This window comes from Melitaea cinxia, chromosome 15 (genome assembly GCF_905220565.1).
Source record: "Melitaea cinxia chromosome 15, ilMelCinx1.1, whole genome shotgun sequence".
NCBI classification, from domain to species: Eukaryota; Metazoa; Arthropoda; class Insecta; order Lepidoptera; family Nymphalidae; genus Melitaea; species Melitaea cinxia.
Genome location: NC_059408.1, coordinates 13561668 through 13578668, shown reverse-complemented (window position 1 = coordinate 13578668; position 17001 = coordinate 13561668). Strand labels below are relative to the sequence as shown.

The following is a 17001-nucleotide window of genomic DNA, read 5'->3' as shown; positions in this document are numbered from 1 at the left end:
TGAATATTTCATTAAACTAAATGTCTACATGAGATATCTTTAAAAAAACCTATAATAGGTAAACAATTGACGGCGATGGAAACAAAAAATAAAATAAAGTTAAAACAAAGGATTCCCAAACAAAAGAAAAATACATTTTGTATTCTTAAATAAGAAAAGATTAAATATTATATATGATATTAAAAAAAATGACATTCACAACTGAGCTTATTCCTCATTTTCATATGAAAACGAAAATTATAATTTGAACAACAGAAACAAAGCACTAGGGTAAGGGATTCAAATTTTAGAATAAGTATTGTAAATTTATTCTATATCTGGCCATACGTTTATTTAAACACTAGCTTTCCGGCGCAGCTTCGCCCGCGTGTACTAAACGATTTTGACTGTTCCGTTTCCTTTCATTAAAATATAGCCTACAATCACAGTGATGTCGTGCATTCTACTGGTGAAAGAGTTTTTGAAGTTGAACTTCTTTACTTGACTTGAGGAGTAAGCCGGTGAATGCGGAACGTTAAACGTAAGCGTTATAAAAAATGTGATCGGGCGAGGCGAACAGAAGTTGACAGGGAGATATAAGTTAGTGAAGATAGGAAGAGAGTTACGTTTCGTAAGTTTTACTTCAGTCGAGTGGTCTAAAGCAAACTCGTTTTTTAGAATTAGTGTAGAAGTTATGGGGTTTATCCATAACAAACAAGCAAAAATTCGAATGTTTCCTCGTTTACATATAGTCATAGTAGGTTATAAATATTAGTTATATTATTTCGTTACATATACGATATTAGAAAATAATACATTTGCTGAACGCATAAAATTTACTATTACGGATTTCCCCGCATTATTTTAGATTGAATGGGAATTCCGTGACCAAGTTACGCTTAAATCTGTGACGTTAAGTGCAAATACCAAACCATACATATAAATATAATACTTGCACGTTGATTTGGCCTGTACTTTTTATATACTTTATAAAATACAGTATAAAATATACTGGTTTTGTAAGGCTAAAAAACAAAATATTATTAGTGTATGTTGGCTTCCTAATAAATACATAAAATTGTTTCATTTGATAGAACCGTTCGTAAGTAAAATGATTCAGGCTTTCTTTTTACTTTTAAAATATAGGAAATGGAATTTAATATACACAAAGAACAAGCACAAAAAAATACTATATTGCCTATAAGACTACAATAAGATTACATGAAAAGCAAGAAATATAACCTAATTTAAATGTTAACGGTTGGTTAAATATTATTAATATTAATTAATATTAACCGTTTTATTAAACTACTATCTTTACGCCATAATTATATAACACAAAACATAAAAATTGGACTTTAAAATTCTAATATTAACGACTTGAAACAGAAAAAAAGAATTAATAAACTTATCTGACAGCTGGTTTAAAAAAAAAATCAGGTACTAATAACATAAAAACCATACGTATTATAATTGATTGATCGATAGAACATGCAATGGTTCAATGTTGGGCTTCTTCCGTCCATTTTTAAGGGATTCATTTTATATTATTTATATCAGAAATCTATTACTACCGCTTCTTGTCAGCGTTTGTAATAGATTTCTAAGTTTTTAAGTTTGATTTCTGAGTTAGCTACTAAAATTTAACCTCTCAAATATAATTGTATCCGATAGGTTTTATCAGGAGGAGATAAAACATGTCCTAGGGGCAGGTTTAATTTCAATTAATAAACTACAATCTTTTGATTTACAAATGTCAAACATTAATCTGATAGATAAAATTATTTAGGCATAAAAGAAAAGCGTATCACAAATGTTTATCTTGGATACCGTTATACGTTAGATGGCTTTGCAGATAAAATGGTGAAACAGACCCTAATAGTCAGGCAATTAAACCGGATGATACTTATAAATACGACACTTCTAGACATGGAGAGTATTGCAATAATAATACCTGGCCGTGATGATGTATCAGTTACAGACCTTGAGAGACGTAGTACGTATTGAAATTAATATCTACTTAGCACGTAAGAACGTTAACGTACAATTACGAAGTTTACAAACCGTAAAAAATGTACATATGCTGCTAAACTTAAAAAAAAAAACCTTTTTGTAAATTTAAATTTAAACTACAAAAAAAAAAATATACGAATTATAGACAAGCCATATTGCGTTGCACAAGATTATCTTTATGATAAAGAAGCGTTTAATTACATAATTAAGTGTAGATTTATTTAAGTTTTGAACCGTTTTTAAATTCTTACAAATGTTTAGGCCATGTTTTAAGTGTGCAGAATAGTGGATTATATTGGATAATCCACTTTTCTGCACACTTTATTTTATTAAAAATAAATAACACATAATAAATAAAACCAAATGCGTTCAATTTAACTTAAATCGGTACCTAAATAATATATTTAGTAGTAAACGTTGCTAAACATGAATTGAAAATTCTGCATTGCGTTGTCGGCGTCGTGACAGACGAATTTATAATAAACACCTGTACCGAACTATATAAGAGTATATACTCTACCCATATAAATTTTCATAAACTATACTGGAAAACCGACAGCCTCCGACAACCATCAGCCAGCGACAACTTCCAGCGTATCCAAAATGCCAGCGCTCGTTTTTGCTTTCATATTCCACCTAGATCGCCCGTTAATTCATACATTAACTCAAGTAATTTAATCAATATAAAATCCTGGAGAGAACTTCATCTGGCTACACTGCTTTTTGGCGTATTAAAGTTTTGAAAAATTGGAGTGGCCAAGGACTGATGAGATTCGATCAAATCATGCATGGACCCTCAAAATGCCGCGACATTTCGGAGCAGAATTCAACGGTAGTTTTAAAATTGCGGCAACAAGTGTTGGAATGACTTGCCTCCACCGTTTCGGGACATAATCAAGTCTAAGTTCTTATTCAGGAAAAATATTAAGGAATATCTTCTAAAACAATGGAATATCTCTTAGGTGTTGGAGTGAGATATTGAATATTTATAACGATACTGTCCTTATTTATTTTATTACACTGTGCTATTCAAAGCTATTCTTTTAACGTATTTCTATCGATATTTCACATATACGTCGAGATATATACGTTAAATTGTTAATACATTCTGTAAGCGCCGTCACAGTCTAAAGTTTAATAGAATAGCTTCACGGAAGATAAGCGCCGTATTCAATCAGATGCAGAACCATCTGATTCCAGGCCTTTTTGGGGAAAAGTGTTATAAATGCAAATTCCTAATAGTTCTGTTGCTTTCTCTTTGTAAAAATTTTACCTAAATAAATGTTTCCTCTTTCTTTCTTTCTAATCGATAAACAATGTCCAGCTGAACCGGATAAATAATTATTAAATAACAGATTTAGATTTTCTTATGGAGTTTCCTGAAGTAAAATAAATAATATAACCAAGCGCAACGGTCTCTATAAAAGTATGTCGTACAAACAAATAAAAAAAGTTTCTATAAAATTTTCGAGACACACATTCTAAATGTTCTAAAAGAATTTATTTTATTTATCCGTTCAGTGATAACAGTAAAGTTGCAGAAAAATATTTATTTATTTTACAGACCAGGTTTAATTTAAGAATAAAAACTATTCTATCATAATAATTTTATTGTAAGCATAAATCCACAGTAATGAGCTGCCTGCAAATGCTCCCGTTTTCTTTGAAAACGGGGTTGCGACTATTGTCATGCGAGTTATCAAGGTGTTATTTCTATGTATACGCGTATTGTTTTCTCCACGTGTGCCTTTGTGCAGTGGAACGAGCATCAGTTAGAAAGAGCGAAGCGCTTTTACTTTGAAATACGATTTCAAAACTAGTATACACCATTACCGTTGACACAGTTGACACAAACTCAACCAATTATCAAGTCAACTAAAATCACGTTCAAAATCGTTTAACAAAAAAAAAACACTTTTGACATGCAAGAACCTTGTTTTAAATCATTAGTAAAGTGTAGTAGTGAAAAAAATTTAATTATTTATAGATTAAAAATAAAATTTTAGCATCAACACTATCTCACGCAATATTAACGCAATATAACATCATCTGTCAGCATAATACTATTCCACGTTAATATTAGTAACAGAAAATGAGTAAAGTGTAAACATGCGTTTGTTTTATTTTGCATAATATCAAAAAGTTCAACTTGGCTACATCAACAGTAATTTGATTTGAATGAATATAATTTGTACATTTATAAGTTACGCACAACATATACATTATTGTGTCTTATTATGTACTAATAATAATAAAAAATGTCTTGTTGTCTGATTTTAGAGTTTGGTTAACATTTTGTAGATCGGATAAAAAAAAATTAAAGAAATATCCATTGACAACTTATACAAAAAGGGAAAATTAAATTTATTATTAAATTTAGGGAAATATATATCAGGATTAAAAAAAGGTTTATTATAAATATAAAGGAATTATTAAAATCCGATGTTTCTTATCATGGACTTTAAAATACCCAAAATAAATTTAATTGTTATTAGGTAGATACAGTCTAAATTATTTTCAATAAAACAACAAATTAAATACACACATATGTAGAAAGTTTGCAATTGCAATGTTGTCAAAGGGAATGCATTTATCGAATATTCCACACAACTTATACACAACACATTAATAAAAAGTGCCCCTATACATATGTATTATCAATACAATTGAAGAGCGATTGGTACATTACATCAATTAAAACTCATCAATTGTGACCATCCTTATTGACATCAGCTTTACATTGATACTTAAATGGTATCCCACTTTAATAATTCATCCTTTGCAAAACGTTAACGATTGTTTTATTTATATACATACTTTTTATTGTACAACAAAATAGATTTACAATAAAAATAAGAAGTGCACAGGAGGTTATATATCTTTCAGGCAACCTTATGAAGGCTCTAACAAGAATATACTCTATAGGAATGTACTCAATAATAACCAAGAATATATTTCTTGTAAATACATGCAAAAAATGCAAAACAATTGTATTAGTCTGAATTTATTGCTTTTAATTAAAATTTAAATTGTAAAGACAATTGATTAATAAATATAAGACATTTGATTAAGGATGTATGTAAATATAAATAAGATAAAATTGAAATATATGATAGAGTTGATCACAACATCAATTAAAAAAGAAGACACAGCCGATGATTTGAAAGAAATATTTAAAGATTGAAGCCTCATTTAATTCTATGTTATTTGTGCCGGAAATTGAGAAAATGAAATTAAAATGATAAAATGGTAATGTGTTATAGTCAAAAATGAATATCCGTTAGAGGATACGACTGAAGTAAAACTTCTGCACAACGAGTCTGCACTATGTCTTAGATATAGGGAACATAGCTGCCTATAAAAGAAAGAGAAAAAGAAAATGTGTGCTCGCACCTCTTTGCTCCGTTCGAATCGCCCGATCACACTTTTCGTAACGCTCTCGTCACGCATTCACCAGCTTACTTCCCAAGTCAAGCGTGCGTAAAGAAGTTTTTCTTCATAAATAACCAAAAAAAAAACAATTTTCAAATACTTTATAAATTTTCAATTTTTATGAAAAAAAAAACCATTGTTTCTAACTTTGTTCAGATATCCCAGATTAAGTTTTGTTGTTTTATTACTAGTCTGCTGTTTAACTTAGCACATCCACTTTTTAATTTTATTGAAAATTGTAAATTGTCATTCGAAACACAATTTTTTTTTTAAATTAAAATTTATAAAATGCAATCAACAATGATTCGGCACCGACACTTTCACATGATAATTAAGCTCAAAAAATATAAATGTAATGCAGATTTGACCTTGCATACATTCTTAAGGCATTAAGTTATTGAACATATTTAGTGATTATTTAAAAATCAAAATATTTTATTTAAAACATTTAAGTGTATAATATCATAATTAGTTGGTTTTAAGAGTGGACGTAAATTGCAGTCCTAATTAAATTTTATTGAATTGCTTAACATAGGCACATAATTCCTTTTTTTCTTTGTTGCTAACATGAATCATATAAAAATTAGGAAGGCATACATAAAACACAGACTAACATACATTTAATTTCTGAAACATATTGACATTATTCTTTTTGTTATTATATTTATCCTGCCGGACTTATTGTATTATTACTTTTAGTGACAGGAAATACATGATTACATCATTGTATGTTGTTTATGTATTTTTCAAAGCAATAAATCAATATTGTTTACCACTAGTATTTAATTTTGTTTTTTTTTAGTACACATCTTCCGATCCTGATTTCATTTATTTGCAATTGAAATTTTTATCATTTTATAAAAATGGACCACCATTTTTGTTACCTCACCTAATATTTTCCATCAATAGTAATTAAGAAAATTATTGAAATTATTGACAACATTTAAATACTACAGTTAAGCTTATCTATACTAATATTATAAAGCTGAAGAGTTTGTTTATTTGCTTGAACTTGCTAATCTCAGGAACTAACGGTACGATTTGAAAAATTCTTTCAGTGTTAGATGGTCCATTTATCGAGGAAGGCTATAGGCTATATAATATTTTAGTACATCTTTTTTTCTTAAATTAACGTGGGTAAAACTGCGGGTCACGTTTAGTATTTAAGGGCAAATGTCAAATAAGTATCAAGTTAAAAATTATCCAACTGGACTTCCCACTGTTATAGTTTTATCAATATAATCTTGAAGGAATCTTCAGATTAATTCCAAGTGTACAAATCAAATTCAATAGAATAAGATGGAATAGTAAGTACACACAACAAAGCTTGGGGCACTTGGAGAAGTTCAGATACTTATCATGCTGATAGTAATCAGCACTAGTTCTATTGTTTTAGAAACAATCTAACAAAATACTACTTACATATAATCTTTAAATTCTGTTTGTAATGTGCCGTACAATAAAGAATAAAAAAGAATAATAAAAAGTCATTTTAATAACATTTTAACAATACACTAGATAGTAGTTTGAAATCAACAATTATTATTAAATATCATTACATAATATAAAACAAAGTCACTTCTCGCCGTCTGTATGCTTAGGTCTTGAAAACTACGCAACAGATTTTGATGCAGTTTTCTTTAGTAAAAAGAGTGATTCCAGATGAAGGTTTATATGTATAATACATGCATAATTTAGTACAGGAACACTGATAATTTTAGAGGTTTCTAATGTGATGTCGAACATAAAAACATTTTTTTGCGCTTACATTACAATTATATATTTTATATTTAGTATCAGCATTGCACTCATGCGAAGCGGGACCGGGTTGCTAGTATTAAAATAAAATCAACATTCTAGTGATGACGCTTATGCATTTAACATTGCTATCAAAATGGTGATAAGTGGAATATTAAGTGGTTTATTTATGACTATGTTAGTTCATTAACTATAAATATTATTACCAAGGCTACAATTTTGAACCATGATTAATGTAAGCCCCTAATATAGTGGATTTATATGATTAACTTGAATATGACTTATAATAAATTATTCATCCATCATTAATATATTTAAATAAAATATTACTTTTTCATTTTCTTTACACCGCAAATATACAAAATAAAGTAATATTTTGAAAAAATCCAATTTTTTATTGCTAATCCTACAAATAATTCTAATGTATAATTATTTCTTTTACATATATGGTAACACATCCAGCATAGCATGATTAATTAAAACAATGGTAAGAAAAACAATAACATTGTGAACAAAATTTACCCTTGATATGTAAATTAACCATTTATATATTTGACACAATAAAAAATCCTTCATAAGAAATGTTCATGTCGAAAATGGTGATCTTGTACAATATAATTTGTATTACATACATCATATACATTAACATTCTAAAATGAAGAATTTCATTTTTTATTGACATTGACTCATTCTCTTTGTGGTGTATAGGGTAAGATATTCTACGCTTAGCTCCGTACGTATAATAAAACCACTGTATTCTATGTTGGCTATGTATATAAATAAATAAATAAAAAGTGTAATCCAAAAATGTACCTTAAAATTTATGTTTTTAAAACCAGTCATGATTTCATTTCCTCATCATGCGCAATCGCCTTGGTTTACTGTGTATTGAATTTGCAAGGTGAACGTAACAAGTAAGTTTACAAAAACGAATAAAAATAGAGAGAGTCAAGAAACTTTTACTTATTTAAAAATATTATACACGTTTATGATCGAATATTAAGTGTCTTAATACTGACAAGTTTATTAGTGCGTAAACATAAAATGAAATCATAGTACTTACGTATTCCGCTATGTGTATTAAAAACAGACATCCGATGAAGGTTGGTAAAAATCTTCGCAAAAACGTTCCACCGACGTCAGCCATTGTCAAGTAAAACTAATCAAATATAAATTTAGATCTACAACGTCGTCATACCAATAATAACACCACAATAACTTAATGTTTAATGGAGTCGACACAAATTTTTGTAAATTGTGGTAACACAAGAGTACTTCAACATAAATACTCCATTCATCGACTGATCTCGATTAACCAGAAAACTAGAATCAGAGACGGTGCAATTATTTCTATCGTCACGAACGTCATGTGAAAGTTTCGATCCACGCATACGTTTAAACATACATTATAACGTAAGCTACTGTAAACAATAAAGAAATATTAGCTTTATCATTAATAAATAAAAAGATGTATACCTTTAATTTTAAAAATTAAATAAATATTACAATATTATATTATTATTATATAACCTTTTAATTTTAATTTAAAGTTTTAATAAAAGCTTTATATAATTCTAGCGGCAGCTGGCAGTACTAAGCGTTAAATGTCAAAATCATTACAGAAAACAATTTGAGCGATTGAATGTTTACTTGCAATAAAATTAGAAGTAATGAGTATATAATCTTAACTAGAAACATTAACAATTATTGCTGTATAATGGAAGGTCGGAAAAGACAAAGGTGTGTCTATGTCACGGCTCGCCAGAAAAAGAAACTGATCGAGCTGATGTCAAATCATCCAGAGTTGATATCTTGTAAAGTAACTCAGGACTTTAACTACAAAGATTCACAGAAACTTTGGCAAAATATAGCTAACGAGTGCAATTCCATGCCTGGAGCGAGGAAAACCTGGAGGCAGTGGAGAAAAGTGCGAAAAATAATTTAACTTATCAAATTAATGTACTTTTGTCTTATTTATTATTCGTTCTTTCAGACTTGGCATGATATTCGCTCAAAAATAAAGAAAAAGCAAGCAGAACCCAATGGGGAGTTGCCGATATCGACAATAATGCTGTCTGCTGCAGAACAAGATGCCTTAGGTATCAAAGTATCTTCTCTAACTGAAGAATATCAAGATACAACAGAATTCGTGCCTTTAAGTGATAATCAAAATGACAATTTTAAGGATGAACTATCTGAGGCATCCATGAGTGAACCTGAATCTCTCCCAGAAACTAAAGTTTTTAATGATACTGAAATAAAATCTACAAAACTAAGGCTAAGAGGGACTAAGCAAAGTTCTAAACATACTAACAATTGTTTCTTAAACTGTGATTTGATAACTGCTCAGGAACAAAAAAAAATACAAATGAAGGAAGATTACTTGAACTTTAAAAAAGATTATTTAAAGCAAAAATTAAAACTTCTAAAAGAACAAACGGAAGCGCTTAAAAGTATAGCTAAAGAATTGTCTAAGTAACGTAACTACTAAGTTAATTTAGAAAAATTTGCTTGTGATCTTGATTATAGACCTCAGTATGAAGTATAAGTAATTTATCATTTAAAAAGTAGTAAATTTAAATTTAAATTATTTAAAACAATTTCGGACTATTTAAGAATTCTCAAAATAAGATCTAGAATTTTTTATCTTCTATAACTTTCTAAATTTTCATAGACATCAATATTGTTATTAAGATATGAAATAGGATATTAAAAGTGTTTATCAAAAGTGTTACTGAGACTATGTTACTTGTTAAACAATGGAAAACCAGAATAACTTGTCAATATTAGTAAATATCCTGTTTTACATCTTTAATTACAATACTATAATTATTCATTATAATCATTAATGACAATAATACGTACATCCCATAATTGATAGAGTAGGTCATAGATATTAAAAGATATGGCAGCAATAATACTAATATTATTATTAGAAAATATAAGAGCAATTTATAATTGTATTCACAATAGACTGATTCTGATTAAGCAACCCATGTTAAATAATTTATTAATTCATAGGTTTTGATGGCAAATAAATTTTACCATAATTTTTAAGCACAGTGTGGCATTAGAATTTGTAAAATATATATTTTATTAAAAGCAGTTTTATTCTTTTTTTTTTTCACTTCTATTTGTATTCAAGTACAGTATTGTTACTCATTGAGTATGATAGATTAAAGACAAATTTTTACACAATATTATACAGTTTTATATTTAATCTAAACTCAACGTAGGTAATATTTTAAGTAATATTTTATTCTAATAATAATAATTGCGACTTGGGACACCCAAGATCCATGGGCACCATTGTTGCGCCATTATTGAGAGTGTATCCTGGACTTCGAAGAGGATGAGATTAGTGCAGCGCTGAGGCAGCTTAAAAACGGAAGGGCCCCGGGGGATGACTGAGTTACCACTGAGCTCCTTGAAGCCGCAGACGACCTGCCCTAAAAGCCTTGGCAAGACTCTTTAACGCCGTCATCCACTGAGATACCACGCCGGAGGCGTGGTCCAGGAGTGTGGTGGTGCTGTTCTTTAAGAGAGGCGATAAGTCTCTGTTGAAGAATTACAGACCGATCTCACTTCTGAGCCATGTCTATAAGCTGTTTTCGAGCGTTGTTACGAATCGTCTCGCCAGAAGACTCGTCAATGGCTACAGCACTGTGGACCACATCCATACTGTTCGTCAGATTATTCAAAAGACAGAAGAATATAATCAACCGCTGTGTATGGCATTGGTGGACTACGAGAAAACCTTCGACTCTGTCGAGACCTGGGCTGTCCTGGACTCTCTGTAGAGATGTCATGTCGACTGGCGATATATCGAAGTACTCAAATATATTTACGACGCGGCGACGATGACCGTTCATGTCAATGACCAGAGAATAAGACCTATTTCCCTCCGGCGTGGAGTAAGACAGGTAAATCACCGAATATGTGTGTGGATGTAATATCGCCGAAACGAAACTGTTTACCACTGCGCTGGAAGATGGAGATGTCTTTAAGACCTTGGATTGGGGGGAACGAGGCATCAACGTCAACAGTGAATTCATCTCTCACCTTCGTTTCGCCGACGATATTGTCATCTTTGCGGAGACGTTGGATAAGTTAGGCCAAATGCTGGCCGGCCTAAAAGAGTTCTCCCGACGTGTCGGTCTCTGTATGAACTTGGATAAGACGAAAGTTATGTTTAACAACCAAGTTATACCGAGACCAGTATTGGTCGATGGTACCCTTCTCGAAGTTGTTCAGGATTATATTTACCTAGGCCATACTATCCAACTAGGCCGCAACAACTTCGAGAGGGAGGCCGATAGGAGGATTCGATTGGGCTGGGCGGTGTTTGGCAGGCTTCGTCGAGGCTTCACTTCGAAGATTCCGCAATGCTTGAAGACAAAAGTGTTCAAGCAATGCGTCCTGCCTGTGTTAACCTACGGAGCCGAGACGTGGACACTGACAAAGGGACTGGTCCACAAGTTTAAAGTCTCTCAACGTGCAATGGAACGGGCTATGCTTGGGGTCTCTATCAAAAATAGGATTAGAAATGAGACTATCCGCGAGAGAACAAAAGTAACCGACATAGCCCACAGAATTAGCAGAAGTGGCAGTGGCAGTTTGAAGTGGCAGTGGGCTGGCCATCTGTGTCACAGGACCGATGGTCGTTGGAGCAGACCGCGTCTTGGCAAACGCAGTGTGGGACGTCCTCCGGCCCGTTGGACCGACGATCTACGTAACATTGCCGGTGTAGGCTGGATGAGAATTGCGGAAAACCGGGATGTTTGACGCGAACTTGGGGAGGCCTATGTCCAGCAGTGGACTGTAGTAGGCTGAGCTGACTGGCTGACTGAATAATAATTCAGATGAATACTAAGTATTTCAGCCAAAGTATTATATCAAATTTAACCATTAAGTAGCCGAAAAGAATACTATTTACTCTCAGTAAAGTTTATCGAAGTAATAATTCAATTACTGTAACGAAACATATAACATACCTACTAAAATTATAAATGTGAATGTAAGTTTGTTTGTTACGCTTTCACGCGAAAACTACTTAACCGATCATCATGAAACTTTGTAAAAATATTCTTGGAGGTTTTAGAAGTAACAGAATACTTTTTATTAACAAAAAAAAATCAATGCGAGCGAAGCCGCGGGTAAAAGCTAGTATTATATAATATCAAAACTAATAAAATAACGCAAATTAATTCATAGGTAATTTATGTTTCTACACATAATTTATTTTGGATTTTTTAATACAAATATGAATAATACAAAATCATAGGCGGACAAGAAAATCCTTTTCGTTTTTGTTAGTAGTATTGGGTAAAATACTGTTGAATAACAAGTGCGACTTTTTCCACTATCAAACAGTGTACAAAATGTTCGACAAAATCGATGATGGAAATTGCTTTCTTGAACACTGCGTTACAAAGCATCGCCTTTTGCGTAATTGGCAAGCAACTAATATGTAAAATGTTCTACATAATTACTTTCTACTTATGGTTGGCAAAAACATTGTTAATTTGTTTAAAAAGTATATACCTATAAGCCGCGTTTTACTAAGCGTCCGCAACCGAATTTTATAAGTGGAACGCATATTTGGGCGCGGTCTGGTGTCAGCTGTGTGCTCGCAATATGACGGCATGGTGAAAATATGCAGCTGTGGGGCTGTGGAGGTTATGAGTGAATATTTCGCGAGGATTAAAGTGAAACTTAACTCATCATGGATTCCCGGGAATTAATGATTACTTTTTTGCAGAATCGAACGAGAGATAACATTCACAATTTGACATTGACAGTTGTTTTTTAAAATTCGCGCCACGTTTTGATGAAAGCCAACATATTTTGTGGGCGATGTGGTCGCGAGCAGTGGCGTCATTTATGACGTCGAGCGATCGCTCGCGACGACCACGGGCCTTAGGTGGAACGATAATGGGCTTTGCGGGCGTTGGCGACGCTTAATGGCCATAGTCTGCCAAGGTCTTGTTTCATTATCTGTGTAATATTATTCTGACATTGACAATTGATGACTAATGTTTACAATTTCGTTGTTGTCGTATGTTATAAAATAAAGTAATTAACTTTTTTCGTAATTATAACATAATTAATAGATTAGTTATAAATGAAACATGTTCCACAAAGAATACTCTAATTTTGTACGTCCCACAACCAGTGAATCATCTACGTCCAAATTTTCAACTACTGTAATAAGCGGAGAAACTGCAAAAAAACTTTATCTAGAAGAGATAAGTAATATCCCATGCTCTCAGCCACTGAATAACAAAGATATCAGAAAATCCTTGTGTAAAGAGATTAAACTTAAAAAGATAGATGATACTGAGATATCTAATCTGCAACTGTTTCACAGTGTACAGAATAATGATGTCGATAAAGTGCGACAGGCTTTAGACATACGCCCAGGTAAGATAAATGTACTCGATGAGTATGGGTGGAGTTTGCTCATGATTGCATGCCAGGCTAACTCCGTCGAAGTCGTCAAAGAGCTTCTTAAACGAGGAATTGATACTACAGTTAGAGATAAAGCTGGTAACTCGGCTCGAAGCTTAGTTATCAAGAATAGAAATTTCGTATTAGCTGATATCCTTTTAAGACAAAGTCACATCAATATTCACGACAAAGTGAAAAATAATAAACAATTGAAAAATGAAAGGCTAAAAGAAAAGTATGTCTGTGAAATCTGTGACAATAAAGTGTTTGAAAATAAACAAGAACACTTATCGTCCACTGTACATAATATAAATGCCAGTAAGGGTAAGAAAATACCAACAAACTATGTTATACCTGAATCTAATAAAGGTTACCAAATTATGTTAAAAGTGGGATGGGATAAAGAAACTGGTTTAGGACCAGACGGCACAGGTAAAAAGTATCCCATTAAAGCAGTACAAAAAACAGATAAGAAAGGTCTAGGTCACAAGCAGAAAAAGGGTGTAAGTTCAAAGACGGAATCAATGAGAGAAATAAAAATCAACAAGAAGTCTATACATAAAGAATATCACAGGAACAGACAAATGGAAATTAATTTTAGAAGAGAATTTTATTAAAAGTGATAATTATAATATTTGTTTTATTTATATATAATAACACCGTAACCTTTTTGAAACATTTAATTTTTTACAAGGTTTTCAGTTGTTCTACACTTTATAAAATAGTAATTGCTTATAATTATCTAAAGAATGACTTGTCTATCAAATATCATAGTTTGTCTATGAGTTTACATGAAATACTTCTTTCAAAACAGGAAAATATAAGTATTAATAAAAAACAAATATATTATATTTTAAGAAAAGTGTAACAACCTTTCACGTGTCTTATAAAAATATATAAACTCTTTTGTCTAGGAGGAATAAGTAAATTAAAAGTCATAAAGTGTAGAGTATAAAAATATTATGCAATATATTTAATGAATAGAAAGTTCAAACATAATCAAGTCGAAAGTACAGAGTAATTGGTAATTAACTATTCACAATCAACAAAGTTTTATATAAAACAGAATTACACTTAATTGTAATTACAATCACATAACAGTTTTTCAAAATTTTTAGGCTTAGTAAAAAAAAGCCTCACACAATAACATCCTTATTGCTATACTATTATAATACAATTTGATACATTCATATTGATCAACTTAAATATTGTCATCATCACAAATTAGGTGCTACCCAGTCAAGGAACTTAACAGCCAATTCAAAACCAACAAAGCATGCAGCATTAGCCGGGAAAGCTCTGATCATCACCGGGGTCACACCTTTGTAAAGAGCTGTGGGGCCCTCTCTCGCCATTAGTTGTTTGAAAACATCCCTCATACCATTAGGGTATGTTCCTTCAGGAGCAGTCTGCAGTCTACTCTTTAAGACATCAGCAGGCATGCCTACCAGCCAGTTAGCTATACCCGCACAACCTCCGGCAACTATTGTTGCCATCATTTTCATTTTGGCACTGGCATCTTCTGGTACAAGTACTTCTTTTACCCATTCATATGTCATAAAGTACATACCACTGGCTGGTACATCTCTACAGATAGTAGCAACACTGCCCTTGTAAATACTTCTCATACCACCTTCCGCGTATAACTGTCTGGCGCAGTCAAGCATGCCGCTATACTTTTGAGGTGCGCCTCCTCCCTGCTGAATTTGTAATAGACACTTAATACGTTCGCCGGGTGCCATTATGGATGTAGTAAATATGCCAGAAAAAGCACCGGCGGCAAACAATTCCGGTTTAGTGAGAACCTGATCTTCGTCAGACTTAATCAACTTTTTACCGAGTCCAAATCCAAAGAAACTGATAGCGAATATAGGCGCAACTCCCGTTAACGGAGCTGACATACCTTTGTAGAGACCTCGAAAACCTTCTTTTTGTACTGTTTTTCTAAAACAATCCCACGTTCCACCGTACAAGGCTGTTTCTCCTGGTTTCGGCAGGGGCATAGTTTGTAATCTCACTTTAATTGTGTCCATAGGATGTCCCGCTAAAACAGTACATACCCCGCCGAAACCTCCACTGAGGAAATATTTGATAGGGCTACTTTTTTCTGACATTTTTATTTTACAGTATTACGAAAGAGAAAGTATATTCCACTAGGTGTAACTTAACTTCACTTGTACAGGTGTCGAGTTTGTAATTTAAAATAAAATGTCAAAGTCCAACTATGTAATCAAGTCAATCAACCAACCATATTCACGCAATTTAATTTTATTTTTTGTCAAATGCACAAGTTAAGTTAATTTTATCCTCAAAGGAAAACTAGACAGAAACATAATTGTACACGAAGAGAGATACACTTTAGCGATGTAAATTATCCAATATCCATAGTTAATTTTAAAAGTCTGACTATTGATAATTCAGCAGTATATTTACACATTATTATATCGCATTAATGTTATATCGTTATCAACGATGGTACTATCAAGCTACCGATGTCGATATTGAATCTAGTTTAATTCAGTAATAAAAAACTATAAAAATTGGATCTCTGTAAAGTTGGTTTACGGACGACAGTTTAAGGTTAAGGTGACATCGTGACAACGTCGTAACAAAACGTCTCCTCGGATGCATAGGCCAATCGTGTGGAAGAGAAATAGATGCGGCACAAGCGTACAATGACCGTATCGGGACAATGAGCGTAACGCTAAAATGAGTCATCGTTTTTTGTGCACGCAGCGGGCGTTCATCGATCTATTAGACGTTATCACATCAAAAAATACAAACAAAAAATAAATAAATAGCTCCCACAGGGAGATTGATTCAGTCACATTTTGTACATGTAACTTGATAAACCTCCCCATGGTCGGCCCATCGAATCTTTCTGCAAATAGCTTCAGGATGCTGTTGGTGCTTACCCTAACCCTCTGTATTATTGTATTGAACTCGCAGGATGTGTGCCGCTCTTTGGGTACAGCTAGCCCAAAGGCTGCTGTAGAATGTTTAGCAGTAAGTCTTAAATAGTGTAATTTTAACAGGTACTGGAACAACCAGCAAACCGTCAGTCCAACATATTGGCCCTTACAGCCAACGCCCTACGTTCTCTTTCCATGTCTTTGTCATCTTTTAAATTTTCAGCAACAATGTGTCCCATATATTTAAATTCAGTTACTCTCTGTAAAAGTGTACCACTAAGTTGAACAGGAGGGACACATGTTGGACTTTTATTTTTTTCCTATAAAGACTAACAACTCACTTTTCTTAGGATGGTATCTTAGGCCTTGCTGCCTAGCATATCCTTTACAGATTGTAACTTTCTAATTTCGCATATTGACATACTCAACAGCACCATCTTATCTGCTTAATATAAGT

General features: G+C 32.3%; 4 protein-coding genes across 4 annotated transcripts in view; 2 read left to right on the top strand and 2 right to left on the bottom strand.

Annotated features, from left to right (window-relative positions):
* The window catches only part of LOC123660338 (NPC intracellular cholesterol transporter 1), a 91982-nt gene extending 83475 nt beyond the window's left edge, over nucleotides 1–8507 (bottom strand). The window contains exon 1 of the mRNA XM_045595437.1: nucleotides 8246–8507. Within this exon, the coding sequence (XP_045451393.1) occupies nucleotides 8246–8329 (84 nt within the window). The 5' untranslated portion in view covers nucleotides 8330–8507. The remainder of the gene's footprint in view (nucleotides 1–8245) is intronic.
* A 295-nt stretch (nucleotides 8508–8802) lies between these two features.
* Nucleotides 8803–10287, top strand: LOC123660341. The gene is made up of 2 exons (XM_045595441.1): nucleotides 8803–9109; nucleotides 9176–10287. Exons 1-2 carry the CDS (start codon nucleotides 8825–8827, stop codon nucleotides 9659–9661), a joined length of 771 nt encoding a protein of 256 aa, XP_045451397.1. The 5' UTR covers nucleotides 8803–8824; the 3' UTR covers nucleotides 9662–10287.
* A 2907-nt stretch (nucleotides 10288–13194) lies between these two features.
* LOC123660336 (G patch domain and ankyrin repeat-containing protein 1 homolog) lies at nucleotides 13195–14264 on the top strand. Its single transcript, XM_045595436.1, has one exon. The coding sequence runs from the start codon at nucleotides 13314–13316 to the stop codon at nucleotides 14247–14249; it is 936 nt and encodes a 311-aa protein (XP_045451392.1). The 5' UTR covers nucleotides 13195–13313; the 3' UTR covers nucleotides 14250–14264.
* Nucleotides 14265–14575: 311 nt separating this feature from the next.
* On the bottom strand, nucleotides 14576–15872 carry LOC123660086 (congested-like trachea protein). The gene has a single exon (XM_045595195.1). It carries the CDS (start codon nucleotides 15744–15746, stop codon nucleotides 14850–14852), a length of 897 nt encoding a protein of 298 aa, XP_045451151.1. The 5' UTR covers nucleotides 15747–15872; the 3' UTR covers nucleotides 14576–14849.
* Between the last annotated feature and the right edge of the window lie 1129 nt (nucleotides 15873–17001).